Genomic DNA, 17192 nt, shown 5'->3' on the forward strand with positions numbered 1-17192 from the left:
ATATATAAAAAGTATATATAGATGTTAGAAAAATTAAAATAATAAAAATACAAAATCTTATAATAAATACATAGATATATAATATAAATATAAATGATATTAATTCTTAATTAGTTTTAATTATATTCTAATATTTTTTGCAAACTCAAGTGGGAGTATCTTGAGTTTAGAATTTAGATAGTAGAGTTCGAAAATAAAAACCAGTAGAATAAGTCTTCGTGAAGATACCAGTCTGATCCATAGTTTCAAGTACTTTCAAAAACTATGAGACGAATAACATCAATCTCAATATGTATGGTGCATTTATGAAAAATATTATTATGGAGTATATTTTTTATTTTTAAAATTTGTTAAAAATTTTAAAAATATTTTTAAATTTTATTTTGTTTCAATTTGTCCTAAAAAAATTTATTTGCATTAAATTTACTCCTAACAACTAATTTTTTTAAAAAGATATGATCAAAGGTATGGAAGAATAGTGTAACAAAGACAAATGATTAGGCAAGAGAGAGTAGCTATGGAAAACAAGAAGCATTTTGTGCTGGTTCATGGTGCCTGCCATGGCGCGTGGTGTTGGTATAAGGTATATGCTTTGTTGAAATCAGGTGGTCACAGAGTGACAGCTCTGGACATGGCTGCCTCCGGGATCCATCCAAAGAAGGTTCAAGAGCTGGCTTCCATAACCGAATATGTGGAGCCATTGATGGAGTTGCTGGAGTCTCTGCCTTCAGAGGACAGAGTTATATTGGTTGGTCACAGCTTGGGCGGTATCTGCATTTCCATGGCCATGGAAATGTTCCCAAATAAGATTGCAGCTGCTGTCTTTGTAGCTTCTTTCATGCCTTCTTCTCAAGATCCAACCTTTATGACTCGTATCCAACAGGTAATAATTAGAGTAGAGTAACAAATAAATCATCAAAATTTATATTTCTGATCCATTAATCTCTAAAAAAAAAAAACTAATAAAATCTTTCATAATAAACGTGAACAAGTTAGTGTATTTATGTCTGTTGTTGACTTTAGTAGTATTCTTTTTTTTTTTAGAAACTAATCTGTCCAAAGCGTAAAAATTTTTAAAGTTTATTTGTCACTTTACTCTAATAATTATTTAACAATTCCTTCGTTCATTCATTTGATCATCATCATCGATGAAATTAACCTTAATTTCATCGAATAAATTATGAATATATGAATTTCCCAATTTACAAATGCTTTATTGATGTGCTTATAAGTGATATCCAATTAATTGAGTTGGTTGGCGAAATTCTCAGCACAGGGAAAAAGTATATTCTACCATGGACTCGAAGATCATGTTTGATGAGGATGCCAAAAATACTAGTAAGCCCAATGGGTGTATGATATTTGGGCCCCAACACTTAGTATCCAATTTATACCAACTGTGTCCACCTGAGGTATGCCTTTCTCTAATTATTGGAATTCAGGTTCTCAGTAATACACATCACAATAACAATAATAATAATAATAATAATAATAATAATAATAAAAATAATAATAATAATATAATTTTGAGAAAATTTTGGAGCCAGTAATTTTTAGTAATTTTGATCATTATTTGATCAGTACAGACACTAAATTATCTTCAATAGATATATTTTCCTAATTCATGTGTGCAAATTCGGAAAAATGTGAATGCAAATTATATGTTTTTGTATACAGATTCTTGAAAATATGAGTGTAAATTATTAATGACAAAGTACTGATAAAACTGATAATATTTACATGTAATACTGTTGTGTAATTTATGAAGCAGGATATTAGCCTAGCAATGTCATTGCTTAGGCCAACAAGGCTGTATGGTGACCAAGAAATGGTGAGAGAGCAAACAAGAGTTACAAGGGAAAAGTATGGGAGTGTGGCCAAAGTATACATAGTGTGCGAACAAGACCAAGCGATCAAGAAGGATGTTCAGTTGTCTATGATTGAAAAGAACCCAGAAACTGATGTGAAATTCATTGCTGATGCTGATCACATGCCTATGTTCTCTAAACCACAAGAGCTTTTCTCTTGCCTTCACCACATTGCAACCACCTATTATTAGCATGCATCTCAATATGTATCACAATTCACAAATATTTAACTAGCTTTTTCAGAATGATAAAGAAGATATATAAATAAGAGTTTAATTTTGATGCACTAACATTGTATCGTGCAATCACAACCGTTCTCTTGTATCATGCACTAGTTTAATTTTGATTTGCTGTTGAACTAAACAAGCAAGATATCTTTACTCTAACTAAATAACTGACATGCATGCATACACGTGCTGAACACATGAAATCAATATTATATCACAGACTCTTGGCAGAAGCATCCTGTCTTACTGTTTCCCAAAGAATTCAGTAATGACTTCAAGAGGCATGCCCTTTGTTTCTGGAACCTTCAAGAACACAAATATCCAGGAGATGAAACAAGCAACAGCATATATGCCAAAGAAATCAGCGAGTCCAATTGAGCTGAGCATCACAGGCAGGGGGTATGTGACATTAGCTATTTCTTCATCATCTTGGGAAAACTGTTTGATAATGTATCCTAAAGAAAATATACAAGGCATTAGATGAGTGTGGAATGACATGAATAACTCTTCCCCTGCTTAACTTTGAGTTACAAATCCAGAAAGTAGTTGAAGGCAAAAGTCCCAACTTACTCTTCTAGTTCTAGCTGATGATATGGATAGATACATGCAATATGTCACCAAAATTCAGACAAGGAAGAAATAGTTAATATTGAAGAACCTTTATTTCTTAGTATTAGAAATAGATATAGGCATCTAAAAATAAATTTGTCTAATGTTGCCATATAGTTACATGTTTCAACCTATGGCTAAAAAAGATTACACAGCAATAACTTGATCCTTTTCATGTTGAAAGCTAATACACCTCATGCAGAATCCTTTAACTATCCTACATGTTCTTTCAAGTAAATACAATTTTATTGAAAAATACGAATGCTAAGTATGACAGATAAATAAAAGAACAGAATTAAAATATTGTTGTTGGCATATCAGTTCAACTAACTAGTTAAAGTTGTCTAAAGAAAGAGAGGACTAATTTAGTTCAAGAGAAAGGAAATTTATGCATGTATGAATTCAATTGTGGAAGCTTGAGAAACATGAAGATTAGAGAATTACCTGCTTAGAAATCTCTATTCACAAAACTTGTCTGCCATTAACTTGAATGGTCGGGATGTGTGAAATTTTGGGCCAAATTTGTTGATGCTTGTTCTTGCAGTGTTCTCCAAGCAAACCACAGTGAGAAATTTGAAATGTTAACACAGAGGAGGGAAGCTTTTCTCCTACCATATTCTCCAGATTTGGACACCCTCCAATTCTTAATTGTAGGAGGGAGGTAAGGCCGAGAAGCTCGTTGCACTCCAATGTCTCCAGATTTGAAAAACCCCTGATCACTAAAGTGGTAATGGAGGGAAGATGAGGCAGTGAACCTATCTCATGGAATGACTTCACACTCTCACAGCCAACACCTGAAATTTCAAGATGAGTGAGAGCCTCAAAGTTTCCTCCCATTGATGATACACTCCTCAACTGTTGCTTGCAACCTCCAATAGTAAGTGACTTCAAATTAGGAGGCAAACCACCCTCTGGAAACCTACAATTTTCCTGGCAATGTTGCATTTCAAGGGACTCCAAATTTGGGAGAAGAGTATTCATGTCTCTTGGCAATTCCTCCAACTTTGAGCACCTTTTAACATGGAGACTAGTCAAGTTGGGTGCAGCCAATCCTTCTCCAGGAAATGACACAAATTTGGGGCATCCAATGATGCTGAGATATTGGAGAGCAGTATGTGGTGGCTGTGACAATGAAACTGATTCCACATTCTCACACCAATGTATTTCAAGATTCTTGAGATTGGGAAAGGCATCCAATGACAACGAGGTTAGTGAATCGCAGCTGGAATGTATTTGTAGCTCTACCAAATCATACTTCTGCTGATGTTGCTCCGGGAATTCCAGTTTCCCGGAGCTGCAGATTGCGAGCTTTTGCAAAGATTCAGGTAAACAATTGCCTGGCAAGGATACAGCAGAAAAACACCCTGAGATTTGTATTTCTTGGAGACAAGTTAGATGGTTGATGCTAATTGCCTCAAATGCAGACTTCACAATGGATTCACATCCTCCAATTGATAAATTATCCCCACTAAGTGACATCTCTTGAGAGCATCCTTCTGATATATCTAGTTTGCGAACTTTAGAAACATCAGACAAAGAAGAAAGGATTTTCAAGAATACTTGATTAAACATATCTCCCTTTAACATTGGACAATCTCTTATTAGAAGCCTCTTAAGCTGAGGAAAAGTTTCTGAGTCAGGTAAGTGCCACATCTCCCAGCATGACATGTCCCGAAATTCCAATATCTCTAGTGAGTGAAAAGGAGCAATATGAAAAGAAGGATTGTCTTCATTCTTGTAAAACTCATCAGCAATATACTTGAGCTGACCAAAACCTTCAATGTGCAGGGACTTAAGAGATGGCAACTGTCCAAGTGAAGGCAACATGCAGCAATTGTTGCAAGACTTTAGAGATACACTGGTCATGTTTTGGTAGGAACAATGGCCAACCCAATTTGGAAATATTGTACCTTTGTATCCCTCGATTGTCAACTCTTTCAAGCTATTGTGTGGTCGCAAGCTGTCGAGTATGTCTCTTTCAATCTGTGTGTCTGAAACCATGTCATCACTTGAAAACCATTCCAATGATAAGCAGTCAATGTGCATCTTATCCATTATTTTTGCACTTTTTGCTTCCTTCACATCAACAATGTTCTCCAACTTCTTAATCCCAAATGAACCATGAAGATTTGAAAGCTCTCCTAACTCTTGGATTCCATTGTCTTTATGCTTGCCCACAGTAAAGTAGCTGAATATGTGTAAGTGTTTCAATTTGCTCATTTTTCTTGGCATTTCTTTCAAACAAGTTCCCCAAATATCAAGATGTCGCAAATTCACAAGCTTATGCATGCCATTGGGTAGCATAATCAAACTGGTGCAGTTATGCAGCTTCAATGTTTGTAGATTGCACAAGTCACATAATGATTCTGGGAGTGTCCTAATATTTGTCCAAGAAAGGTCCAAGTAACGCAAATAGATCAATCCACCTATTGAATCAGGCAATACATCAAGCATTTTGAAGGACAAAACTCTCAAATATTTGAGCTTCAACATCAGAATGCATGTTACAGCATCAATGTTGTCTGAAAGGGAAGAGAAATTGATTTGCAAGAGTGTTCTCAAAGATTTAGCTTTACTGAAGGAATCAAGATTCAGATGATTCAAGCTTTTACAGGACAAATGGCGAATATGACTAGACATGTACTCTGCATCAGTAACCTCTTCAAATCTACAATAAAAGTCTCCAGCAAGGAAAATTGCTAAGTCATGCAAGAGATCATGCATCTTATAAACATACCCATCCCCATCTTGTTTAAAGAATAATCTAAAAGCTAGTTCATCAAAACACTCATGACCAACTTCTTCTAAACTCTCTCCCCTCTTTGGTGGTCTCAAAAGATCTTCGGCCATCCACAGCAAAATTAGATCATCTTTGGTAAAGCAGTAATCTTTGGGATACAATGAACAATAAACAAAGCAACGCTTTAAATATGCAGGAAGTTGAAAGTAACTAATTAACAATGCTGGAATGATTTTACTTTTTTCCACAGAAAATTCCCAGATATTGCTTATTAGTACCCTTTCCCACTCCTTAACATTGTGGTTCATCCGCAACATACGTCCAAGTGTTTCTGCAGCTAATGGTAACCCCTTACACTTCTTGACAATCTTTCTGCCGATTTCTTCTAGTGGCAAACTCCCATTTGATTCGGGAAAACAAGCATTGTTTGCAAACACTAACCAGCAACCGTCTTCAGACAACTCATTGAGAATGTAAGGGGGACAAGTTTGGATTAAGGAAGCAACTTCTTTGGCACGAGTTGTTACAAGAATTGTACTTCCATTAGCCCCATATTGAAATGGAGTTATAAATTTCTTCCAAACATCACCATCATTACTCCAAACATCATCCAAAACAATAAAGAATTTCTTTCCAAACAATGTTTTCTTCAATTCATGTTGAAGGCAATTAAAATCATCAGTATTACAACCATCTTGGCCTATAATATTCTTTGTAACCTCAGCAATATTAAAGTCCTCTGAGATGCAAACCCATTTTTTGACTTGAAACCTGTCCATCAAGTCCTCATTATTGTACAGCCATTGTGCTAAGGTTGTTTTACCAACCCCACCTATGCCAACAATGGAGATCACAGATAACTGATGTTCTCTGGTTTCATTTAATATCTTGATTATTTCCTGTTGGTCCTTTTCCCTGCCATATATACTACCTTCTACAAGAGATGTGGATGGAATTCTCCATGACAAGAAGTTCCTCTTGGTACTCTTTTCAAGACCAAGCAAATCTTTTTGTTTTTGAAGAAATTCTATTCTTGTCACCACCTCTTCCATCTTATCTACCATCAACATCTTCCTTTTCCGGTCGAGGAAACTAGGCAAGAAAGAAAGTACCTTCTTTTGAGTAGCTTCTTTGGTGAGGACATCATCTAGCAAGTCATCAGCAATGTAAACAGCATCCTTGAGACAGTTGAGCCACTCCCTCACACGTTCGTCGCCCAGTTGCTTGTACTCAGCATCATCAACCAGAGCTTCAGCAGCAAGTAGAGAAATCTTCAGCCTCTCAACCAAGTCAGAGCCAAGCTTCTTGCCCAACACCAAGTTGACTGCATCAACTGTAAGTAACCTGTCAAAGACAACATTGATGAAGCCAGAAAGAAAAGCTCCACCAACAAGTGCACCAGTCATGATATATATGATCTCAAACAAGTGATGATCAGAAATTCATATATTAAGGAGAGTGAAAAACTTTGTAACCGAAATCAGTATTGGTGTATAAAAGCTTATAATGAAGAAATAGTTTTCAATAATCTGTTGGCAAAACCAGAAAGTTGACTTTGTTGGTGGGACTGATGTTACTTTTTTCTTTTTTTCAACTAATGTATTATTTTACGAGAGTTTTTTTTCCAAGATAAATAAAAAGAAGATAATGATTTTCATTAAAAAATTATGTTAACAAAAAGTTTCAACAAATGTTGTTCCAATAATGTGTGTTGTTACTTGTTAGTAACGTGTTAGCAATACTTCATTGACTTAAAAGTCCATGTCCTCCAAGCTAAGGTCTATTGGGATAAGGAAGAAGCTATAATGTAAGAAACTATATCAACTGAGTTAACTTCAATTAGCTGCTTTTAAACAATAATTAATAAAAATTAATAGTGGTAGAATTTACTTAAGAGAAATAAGTAAAGAAATAAGTATAGCTGCTTTTTTTTCCTTCTTGGGTTTAAAAATTTTGTAATAAAAAGTATAAACAGAAATTTTTCCTGTGAAGATGAATTATTTTTCTTCAAAAGGAGTTCTCTTTTGTAAGAACAATACACACAATATGTACATCTAATTTTGGCACCAATCAAAATTCCAAACCTTTATGTAAGAACAATACATACAGTATGAAAAACTTTAGTACAACAGCCTCCACATGATTATTTCCACTGCAAAACCTTACATGGGATATGTTTCAAGTTGAACTACAAGCAAGATATTTTTCTTCTAACTAACTAACTAACTGACATGCATGCATACACTCCAAACTCATGAGAATGAGATCAATATTCTGTTACAGATTCTTGGCAGAAGCAGCCCGTCTTACTCTTGCGCCGACAGCAAAGAATTCAGTGATGACTTCAAGGGGCATTCCTTTGGTTTCTGGAACCTTCAAGAACACAAATATCCAGGAGATGAAACAACCAACAGCATATATACCAAAGACACCAGCGAGTCCGATTGAGCTGAGCATCACAGGCAGTGTGTATGTGACAATTATGTTTCCAATCCAGAAAACTAGAGCGCATATAGCTATGCAGACGCCGCGCACCCTTGTTGGAAAAATCTCAGAGCAGAGTATGTTTGGAATTGGTCCATAGGCCATCTTAAAGCAGCAGAAGTAAACCACAACGGATATAGTTGAGATTAGTGCATGGACAATGGAGTTGAACTCTATTGCGTTTCCAACAACCAAAAGCACAAGTGAGACTATCAACACAGGAATCGTGGCGAGTAGTAGTTGCCTGCACATCAAGAAATCTGCTTAGAAAGTGTACTGTTTTCAAAAGATCCTAAAACATAATTTGAATCTTCCATTTCGTGATGCAAGTATTTAAAGGGTTAAATACTTTGTTTTCATGTGAAAAACTTGTATAACCAACAAAACAATAAATATTAAAAGAAGAAGAAAAAAAGAGTACCTTCTTCCTGAGATATCTATGAGCCTCATGCTTAAAGCTATACAAGGAAGCATCAACAAAGTTGTGATAGCACTGAGTAGGAATGATGTAGATTTGGAGCTAATGCCAATATCTTTAAGAAGAATTTCAACACCTGCCTCTTGAAGAATTTGAGGAGTGTAGTATAGAACTCCATTTATCCCTGCAAGCTGCACAGATATTTAGAATTTGATGGTCATGAAAGAGAATTCAAACAACATGAACATATTTATCCACTACCTGCTGAAGCACTTGTATTCCAATCCCAACAATCAATGCATGCTTAACCCCAGGTTCAGTAAGATCTTTCCAAATTGATCCCTTTGAAGCAACCTCAGATGGATGAACCATTGCAGGTCCAATTGTTTGCTTGGAATAAAGAGCAGGTTGGCTAACCAAGCCAGCAACATGGACACCTTCGCCTTCGCCTTGAACCGAGACAAAAGATCCACGTCTAGATCCCTCCTGATGCAAATAAACTCTCTTCAATCCTCCTTCTTTTTCAGACCATTTCCATGCTAACTGCCAGCCACCACCAATCCCAGCCTCGCCATCACGGCCGGACCTGAGATTGTTGAACATACTACTGCCATGAGCTGAAATCAAAGGACTACGCAAATCATCATCTGAAACTCCACCAACAGCATCTGAAGGGTAGTAGTCCTGATCACCTTCTCTTTCTATATTCTCTTCATCAAATTGTTCATTCTTAGCATGATGATGATTCTCAACTGTGCTGCTAAACATGCTTCCAGAATGTGGAAAAAGCACACTCCTCATACTTCCTGTCTCAGGAATCTTTTCATGAATACTATCAAAGAGGGTGACAAGAGGATCCATGAGATGCATGCTTTGATTGCCAATAATGCTTCCAAGCCGTGAAGCAGGCTTTATAGAACTGTGTCCAGAAGCAACAACAGGTTTTGCAACCCAAGAGAGACCAGCACCTTCAGATCCATATAATAAGACTTTGTAATCTTTCTCACTTGGTTCTTGATCAGCAGCAGAACCTATTAAGTACTCTTCTATGGATGTTTCACTACCAATTCCAAGACCTTCAACTAGCAATGCCATCTCCTCTGTGCATTAGAATTGATCACACCAAATTTTATTCATATATTTACTACCAAGTAAATGAGAAGATATAATATGCAAACATGTCACTCACTCTCTCTTGCAGAGTCACATGAGATATCTTCAATGATGAAAAAAGATTCCAGTTTGCAAATGTGAGAGATAATGAAGTTTCAAACAAACCTTTGAAATCAGTGTTACCAAACTATTTAGAAGTTAAAGGGATGGAAGATACACTACAAGGGAGGGTCCAATTCAGATGGTCTCAAAATATTTCAACACTTCGGTTGGTAATATTGAAATAATTAAAAAAGTTTTAAGTAACTAGCAAAAATATAATAAGAGAGATTGAGATTAAATTAGGTGAAAACTCAGGTGAAGTCGACTTTATGTAAAGTTGATATCTGAGAATCGGTAGATAAAAATTTAGTCAGATCAATCAAATCATCTAACTACTCTCAGATATTAACTTCACGTGAAGTTGACTGTATATGAGTTTCCACTGTTAAATTAACCTTTTAGAATTAATGTCATAAGAGTAAAATAATCTTTTAAGATTAAAGTTGTTTATTTATATTTTAGAAAAACTAAAACACTCTTTTGATTGATTTTAAAAAATTAAAATACTTTCTAGGATTAATATTATAAAAATAAAATACTCATTTAAGATTAAGGTTGGAATATTGGATAATAATATTAGAACTAAAATATTTAAATTTGATTTATTCTAAAAAGGCTAAATATTTTTTTGGTTAAATAATAATAAAAGGAAAAATTATCCTTTAAGTTGGTCTTTTTAAATTATCGTATCACACTTCTTTCTAAAAGAGTATTCTAATCTTTTTAAAATAGTAGTTTAGTCTTTTAAAATTAATTAAAAGAGTTTTATTTTTTTTAAAGCAAATTTAAATTTTACATTTTTTATACAATTAAACAACCTTACTACTAAAAGATTATTATTATCAAATTCAAAACACCGCATACAATTTTTTAAATAATTTTAAATTTTAATTTAGTGGATTTATTCATTTTTTCCCTAATAAGACAAAAAAAAATCTCAAAGCATTTTTCAATTTTTCCAATGAAAACAACAAATATCTCAAAAATTCTAAGACCATCTAAACCAAAAGCTAGAAACCAAAGATATTAAAGTTAATGATCAAAGGTCAAAGTGCATATAAAATGAACTTTTGACGGATTAAGAGATCAACATAACTCATAGGCCTAATTCTTCTATGGAAAAGTACGAAGAGCCAATGACATGTACAATGTGTACAATAGAAGTTTATGGAGTATTAGAGATATAATTATTAGTGTTACTTTTTTTATCAGTTAAAATTTTTGGGATGAGTGGTATCATGATATGATATTAAAGGTCAAGAGTTCGATCCTTGATGAACTCCAAAATTAATTTAATTTTTTTGGAAGATGTTTATTATCTCTAGTACTCATGAAGTTGATAACTGTCAAATTTTTTAACCAATCTTAACTATCAATTTCAAATAAAATGCATTTAAATTTTCACTTATTACTAAATAGAATAAATGCCCAAAATAGTCCCTCAAATTTAAATCGGTGTTCAATTCAGTCCTTTAATTTTCTAAATGACCAAATAAATCCCTAAAATTCAGAAACGTGCGTCCCCGTTAGTCCCTCCCAGAATTGCCGTCTTAACGTTGCTGATGTGGAACGTTAACTGCCATGTGGGCATTCTATTAAACGACGTCGTTTGAGTTGTGGGTGCCCTAAACCTGTAAAACGACGTCGTTTGAAATAACGTATTCTCCCCCTTTGAATAAACAATTGTTGTTGGTCCCCCCTTCCACTTCAACGTTTCCCACCAAAATTTCAGAAAACCTTTCTCTTCTCCTACGTCCCTTCATTCTCCCATACTTCCCACTCAACATTTCATCGGCGAGGATCATCCTTAGCATCTGTTCTCTCCGGTCAGTGAAGAAGTCATCGACGAAGCATCACCTTCGTTAAGTGCCGACGGTAAGAGGTAACAGTTCGACTTGATCATTCTCTTCCATTTTTTTGGTTTTCATTGAGGGTTGTTGATACTTATGTGTGAATGCGTTGTTGTGTATGTAAGGGAGTGGTTCAGAATGTTGTGGTTGTTGATGCGCAAATGTTAGGGTTTAGGGTTTCTAATATGAAACTTGATCATTCTCTTCCATTTTTTTTGGTTTTCATTGAGGGTTGTTGATACTTATGTGTGAATGCGTTGTTGTGTATGTAAGGGAGTGGTTCAGAATGTTGTGGTTGTTGATGGCGCAAATGTTAGGGTTTAGGGTTTCTAATATGAAACTTGATCATTCTCTTCCATTTTTTTGGTTTTCATTGAGGGTTGTTGATACTTATGTGTGAATGCGTTGTTGTGTATGTAAGGGAGTGGTTTAGAATGTTGTGGTTGTTGATGGCGCAAATGTTAGGGTTTAGGGTTTCTAATATGAAACTTGTAACCACATAAATCATAATCTTGTTTAAGTTATAGTCAGTAGGAAGTAAATATATGCATCCTTATTACAAATATAGTTTGATTTCTAGTTCTTTGCAATATGGCTGTTTTGCGACAAAATGAATAATCCTGTCTGTTTTGTGCATTGTGCTGTAAACTTCAGATGCCTGATCGATTGAGACTTGTTTTCCACCATGGTGGAGCGTTTGAGACAGATCCTGGGGGAAATTTTATCTACACTTCTGACTTGTATGATGAATGGGTTGGAGTTGATGAAGACTATCTTGACGTGTTTGCGGTAACAGGTTATTATAAAGAGTTGGGGTATGATAAGGCTGAAGCATGTTGGTATCTGGAGCCTAAACATGTGTTGGAATTTGGTCTTAGGAGATTGAAAGTGGACCAGGACCTTGTTGATATGATCAAGCACTGCCATGAGAATAACAACGTCATACACATCTATTTTGAGCACGGAACTTCGATTCCTGAGATAATTGATGTAATGAATTTGTCTGAGGAGGATGGTGCTATAGGCCAGAAGGTCGGAATGGAAGGCATGGAAGAAGATATAGTAGAAGGTGTTGAATCTGTGAAGAAAACCAACACAATATTAAGTCAACTTGAAGAACCAGTTACCTTTATCCCAGTTGAACTGAAATCCACTGCACCAAGTCCACTGTCCACTACCCACTGCCCCATCTCCACTGCCCCCCAAGCCACTGCTTCCCAAGCCACCGCCCCCCATCCCACTGTGACACAGCCCGTTGCTCCGAAGCCCATTCCCCCCCCAACCTACTGCCTCCCAGCCCGGTGTGACACAGCCCGTTGCTACTGCTACTGCTACTACTGCTGCTACTGCTGCGGCTGCTCCACATCCAACTGAGATTTCAAGAGAGACTATTCAGGGAGCTAGTGCAGCAACCTCTGAAAAACTTGCCTCCTTCTTGAAATTTGTTCCAAATCCAGGATCCAACCCACCAAGGAAAACTGTCTAACCAGCACAAAGTGTGGTGGCTTTTTGAGTTCATGTTGTTGTAGCTGAATGTTATGCTTAAAGAATTCTGCCTTTTTTTAATGTAACCTATCAAACTTGTATGTATGGCCTTTGAATGTTGTTATGGCCTATGATGTTTTGGATTGTGATACTATGTTATGCACAATGTGCTTTAGCACAAACAACACTTGTTTTGGTATTAGTTATCTTAAATTAATGAAGTTTTTGGTTTAGTTCATGTTGTGATTTATCTCTTTCTGGTTTAGTTGAACACAATTTTTAACAGAATAAGTGCAGCATCAAGAGTTGAACTCATGTCAAATTAGTGTTTCAATTCATTTCATTCCATCTTCATCAAGACATTACATACCACTTAAGAAATTTAAAATTTCATAACATTATCATCATTTGTTGAATATAAACCCCAACAAACTAAAACCTAAACACACACCAAAAGTAACAACAAAAGCCAGCAGCATCATTGTCATCATCTTCACGGTCCTAACATCACTCTCCAAGGTTGTCATCCTCCAACTTAACTCATGCAAAACTTCTGGTGGAATGGGTGCTGCAGAAACTTGATCTTCACACCCATCAGCCCAGCGAAAAAAATTACAGTGAATTCCATACTGCAAAGTAAAAAATGCAGGTGAATCCAAACTCAAACTCAAACCATCTTAACATTTTCTTCACAGCCATAACCTTACCTCATAGTTCGGACAACCATAAAATGGTCTACCAGGATTTTCTGCAGTTGTTGAGTGCTTCATCACCGTTCGAAGCCCGCAATAACAGAAAACACCGTTCTTACCTCCCCTATTTCGCATTCCTTTGTTTCCATAAGGTCTGCCTGCGGCGTTGTTCCTACTTGAGCTACTTTGGCTTTTCTCGCCACCACCCATCATCACTCACACAGACAAGAAATCAATTTGGGTTTTACGGCGAAGAAGAGATGTCGAACAGAAGAGAAGGAGAGTCGGAGAAGAGAAGCAGAATCGAAGAAGACAAGAAAATTAGGGTTTTATAATTGCAATGGACTCATTTGGGTGATATTAGGCAATTCCAGATACCAATTTGAAACAAATTCAACCTTGGCACACATCAGCATCCAGCTGGAACGCCCACATGGCAGTTAACGTTCCACATCAGCAACGTTAAGACGGCAATTCTGGGAGGGACTAACGGGGACACACGTTTCTGAATTTTAGGGATTTATTTGGTCATTTAGAAAATTAAAGGACTGAATTGAACACCGATTTAAATTTGAGGGACTATTTTGGGCATTTACTCTTACTAAATATGATCCTAAAAACACACCTGAACTGTAATCTCTAAAAAAACATAATAAATAAAATAAAAAAATTAATGAAATATTTAAATATAAAATTATTTTTATTTTTTAAAAAAAATTAAAAAAATTTCTTAAAAGCCCGTCCAAACCGAAAAACTACAAACAGAAGATGTTAATTGTTAAGAACAATTTAATCAAAAAAGTTCAAAGTGCATATAAAAATGAAATTTTTGACTGATTAAGATCACGATATAACACTCATATTCTTACATCTCGTATCATTAAACATGGAAGAAAACACACCTGAAACATCCTCTCTGCCCCGTAATCTCTGGAGAACTTTCTTCGCCTGAAGCATCTTTCCTTTACTGACAAGCCACCGAGGAGATTCAGGCAAGAAAAATATTGCAATCAGAAAATACAACAAAGACGGAACAAAAAGAATCCCAAGCATTAATCTCCAGCTTGGAGAAGCTTCTAATGACATCCCAAAGATCATACAGTATGACAAGAACATTCCTGCAGAGCCTGTGAACTGCGGCAGCGTGTTCAGGGAACCCCTTATATCCGGCGGAGCAGTCTCTGATATGTAGATCGGAGCAAGAGTGACGGCGAGGCCAATTCCGAATCCATCTAGAAGCCTTGCTATGCATAAGACATACACGTTAGGGGACCATAACATGACCAAACCACTAAGGAAGTAAAATACCGATGAGATTATCAACAGTGGACGGCGACCAAGCCAGTCTGAAACTGCGCCGGAGCATGTTGTTATCAGTGTTGCTCCGATCAAGGACATGGCTACCACAAGTCCTTCCTCACTTGTTTGTAATGCTAGCTCTGTCTTTATGTAAACAATGGCACCTACAAGCAACATATCATCACATATGTCATTTATGATTTTATTCCAACTATATTCGAGTATAAAATACACCTTAAAATATAAATGGAAAAGTATGAGGAGCTAATGAAATATTTGTCCAATGTATACAATGAAGGTTTATGGAGTATTAGAATCATTAGTGTTACTTTTTTCCATCAGCTGAAGTTTTTGGGATAAGTGGTATCATGACATGATATTAGAGACACTAGTTTAATTTTTCGGGAAGATGTTTATTATCCCTAGTACTCGGATGATTATTCTAGATAGTATGGAAGATATTCATTTTGTAACTCAATAAGCCATTGTACACATTGTACAAATAATCCATTGTCTCCTTAACGGGATCCAATATAAAATAATTTAGACTTAATAACTAATTTTTTTGTGTACATATAATATTTTTTATTTATTTTTAATAAATTAAAAATTATGCTAAATGTATGTTAAAATTAATTATTAACGTAAAATACATATTAAATTATAAAATAAAAAATACACATTAAAAAAAATTAAATTATATATATATTTATATAAATATATGATAACTTATTTGATAATTAATTTTTAGTGTGTACCTAATATTTTTTCAGATAAATCATTATTTTATAACTAATAAATACATATATACGAGGATTGGATCAAGATCTTATAAATTAAAAAAAAGAAGTTAATAGAACATATATTTTATAATAAAATTAAAAAATCAATAGTAATTAATTTTTTATTTTATTATTTTATTAATTTTTCACTTTTAAAATTTTAAATTCAGGAAAATCTATAGGCTTTTTATAATTATTTACCAACTTTCTTACTTTCTATAGGATCGGAGTGTATATATGACTAAATTTAAGCTACTATATACTTTGAATTTGTGTGTTGCTAAAATCACCAACCTTATTATTAATCATGAAATACATAAAAGAAATTAAAATATTTTATATTATGTGATTAAAATATTAAAAATAAATAAAATTCATTATGTTAATAACAAACATATATTTCATATTATTCTATATGATGATTTGAGTTATCACTAATTTATATAACTAAGAGTATTATAGTCAAATAAATTAAAAAGTAATTTATTTTACTTTTCCGGAAAAAAAAGTTATATTTTGTAAATTGATCATGGAGAAAAATATTATTTAAACATTTTGTAAGAAGAAAGTAGCATGGTTTTCTCATCATAGTATAAGAAAGAAAGAGAAGAGAAGGTGATGGATGATTAGTGAGTACCAGAAATAGTAGCATTATCCCATCCTTGAATAAAATTACCGATGGAAGCTGCAATGGCCACAAGTATGGCTCCTCTGGCTCCCATTTTTAATAGCAATATCTAGAGATACTGTTATGTATGTTAACCTGGAAAAATCTGTTGATTAGTGAATTGAAAATCTTGAACTAATAAGAGTGATAGAGAGTAACGCAAATGCATATATGCTTAATGATTAAAGATTAAACCAAGTTAGTTATCTTAATTACCTTTGCTCTTGAAGTTTGTAGTAACCTCTCGGGTAGTGTCGTGTGTGAATATAGATTCATAGCGTGTGTGTATATATATATTTATAATCATTTAAAGGTATCTGTCTGATTCCAATAATTTCTAACATTTTCTTTAACCCCCATACGTACTTTGTTTGTATTTGCTGATGGCTGATATTTATTTTCCTATCCATGATTGCCTTCCTTGATTTCAATTGACAATTTTGTCCTTCACCTTTTATTATTTTACCGGTATATTCTCCTCTTCACTAGTCTCTAAATGGTTAAGTAACAAGTGTGAAGAGTGTAATACATTAAAAAAATAAAATAAAGAGAAGTGAGGAATTTATAAGATAAGAGATCTATAATTTGACATTTTAAGTATCTTATGTTCTTTCACTTGATTTTCTTCCAAAATCTTTTTAGTTGTCAAGAGCTTCTAATAGTGGCCCAACATAAGTAGGAATGTCAAACGAGCTAGCCCAGACTATTTAGGCCTACCCTGTTTAAGCTTGTGGGTTAGGGGTAGTCCGTTTAAGCCCGCTTCATTCGCAGATCATAATTTTTCAATCCGGATCGTTTATGGTCAACCCAATAGATTAAATGAATTGACCCATTTACCCTTTTATTTTATTTTTTG

General features: G+C 34.7%; 4 protein-coding genes across 4 annotated transcripts; 1 reads left to right on the top strand and 3 right to left on the bottom strand.

Moving 5' to 3' along the window:
* The first annotated feature begins 420 nt into the window (after positions 1 to 420).
* Positions 421 to 2160, top strand: LOC130960361 (methyl jasmonate esterase 1-like). The gene is made up of 3 exons (XM_057885743.1): positions 421 to 883; positions 1272 to 1412; positions 1772 to 2160. Exons 1-3 carry the CDS (start codon positions 494 to 496, stop codon positions 2057 to 2059), a joined length of 819 nt encoding a protein of 272 aa, XP_057741726.1. The 5' UTR covers positions 421 to 493; the 3' UTR covers positions 2060 to 2160.
* Positions 2161 to 2170: 10 nt separating this feature from the next.
* On the bottom strand, positions 2171 to 6893 carry LOC130960360 (putative disease resistance RPP13-like protein 1). Its single transcript, XM_057885742.1, has 2 exons — positions 3149 to 6893; positions 2171 to 2550 (listed from the first exon to the last, which is right to left on the bottom strand). Exon 1 carries the CDS (start codon positions 6848 to 6850, stop codon positions 3167 to 3169), a length of 3684 nt encoding a protein of 1227 aa, XP_057741725.1. The 5' UTR covers positions 6851 to 6893; the 3' UTR covers positions 2171 to 2550; positions 3149 to 3166.
* Positions 6894 to 7506: 613 nt separating this feature from the next.
* LOC130960520 (monosaccharide-sensing protein 2-like) lies at positions 7507 to 16630 on the bottom strand. The gene is made up of 6 exons (XM_057885935.1): positions 16553 to 16630; positions 16307 to 16432; positions 14491 to 15051; positions 8608 to 9446; positions 8350 to 8537; positions 7507 to 8172 (listed from the first exon to the last, which is right to left on the bottom strand). The coding sequence occupies exons 2-6, from the start codon at positions 16389 to 16391 to the stop codon at positions 7722 to 7724; spliced, it is 2124 nt and encodes a 707-aa protein (XP_057741918.1). The 5' UTR covers positions 16392 to 16432; positions 16553 to 16630; the 3' UTR covers positions 7507 to 7721.
* On the bottom strand, positions 13272 to 14206 carry LOC130960521 (uncharacterized). The gene is made up of 2 exons (XM_057885936.1): positions 13604 to 14206; positions 13272 to 13525 (listed from the first exon to the last, which is right to left on the bottom strand). Exons 1-2 carry the CDS (start codon positions 13799 to 13801, stop codon positions 13301 to 13303), a joined length of 423 nt encoding a protein of 140 aa, XP_057741919.1. The 5' UTR covers positions 13802 to 14206; the 3' UTR covers positions 13272 to 13300.
* Positions 16631 to 17192: the final 562 nt, after the last annotated feature.

This window comes from Arachis stenosperma, chromosome 2 (genome assembly GCF_014773155.1).
Source record: "Arachis stenosperma cultivar V10309 chromosome 2, arast.V10309.gnm1.PFL2, whole genome shotgun sequence".
Taxonomy (NCBI): domain Eukaryota; kingdom Viridiplantae; phylum Streptophyta; class Magnoliopsida; order Fabales; family Fabaceae; genus Arachis; species Arachis stenosperma.

Excerpts from the sequence above, each read along its gene's own strand:
- LOC130960521 (XM_057885936.1), bottom strand. The coding sequence starts at position 13,801 with ATGATGGGTGGTGGCGAGAAAAGCCAAAGTAGCTCAAGTAGGAACAAC. Across the intron at positions 13,526-13,603 it reads ATGGTTGTCCGAACTATGAG|TATGGAATTCACTGTAATTT; the intron begins GTAAGGTTATGG and ends TTTACTTTGCAG.
- LOC130960361 (XM_057885743.1), top strand. The coding sequence starts at position 494 with ATGATTAGGCAAGAGAGAGTAGCTATGGAAAACAAGAAGCATTTTGTG. Across the intron at positions 884-1,271 it reads TTATGACTCGTATCCAACAG|CACAGGGAAAAAGTATATTC; the intron begins GTAATAATTAGA and ends CGAAATTCTCAG. Across the intron at positions 1,413-1,771 it reads ACCAACTGTGTCCACCTGAG|GATATTAGCCTAGCAATGTC; the intron begins GTATGCCTTTCT and ends TTTATGAAGCAG.
- LOC130960360 (XM_057885742.1), bottom strand. The coding sequence starts at position 6,850 with ATGACTGGTGCACTTGTTGGTGGAGCTTTTCTTTCTGGCTTCATCAAT.
- LOC130960520 (XM_057885935.1), bottom strand. The coding sequence starts at position 16,391 with ATGGGAGCCAGAGGAGCCATACTTGTGGCCATTGCAGCTTCCATCGGT. Across the intron at positions 15,052-16,306 it reads GGATAATGCTACTATTTCTG|GTGCCATTGTTTACATAAAG; the intron begins GTACTCACTAAT and ends TGTTGCTTGTAG. Across the intron at positions 9,447-14,490 it reads GGGCAGAGAGGATGTTTCAG|AGGAGATGGCATTGCTAGTT; the intron begins GTGTGTTTTCTT and ends TCTAATGCACAG.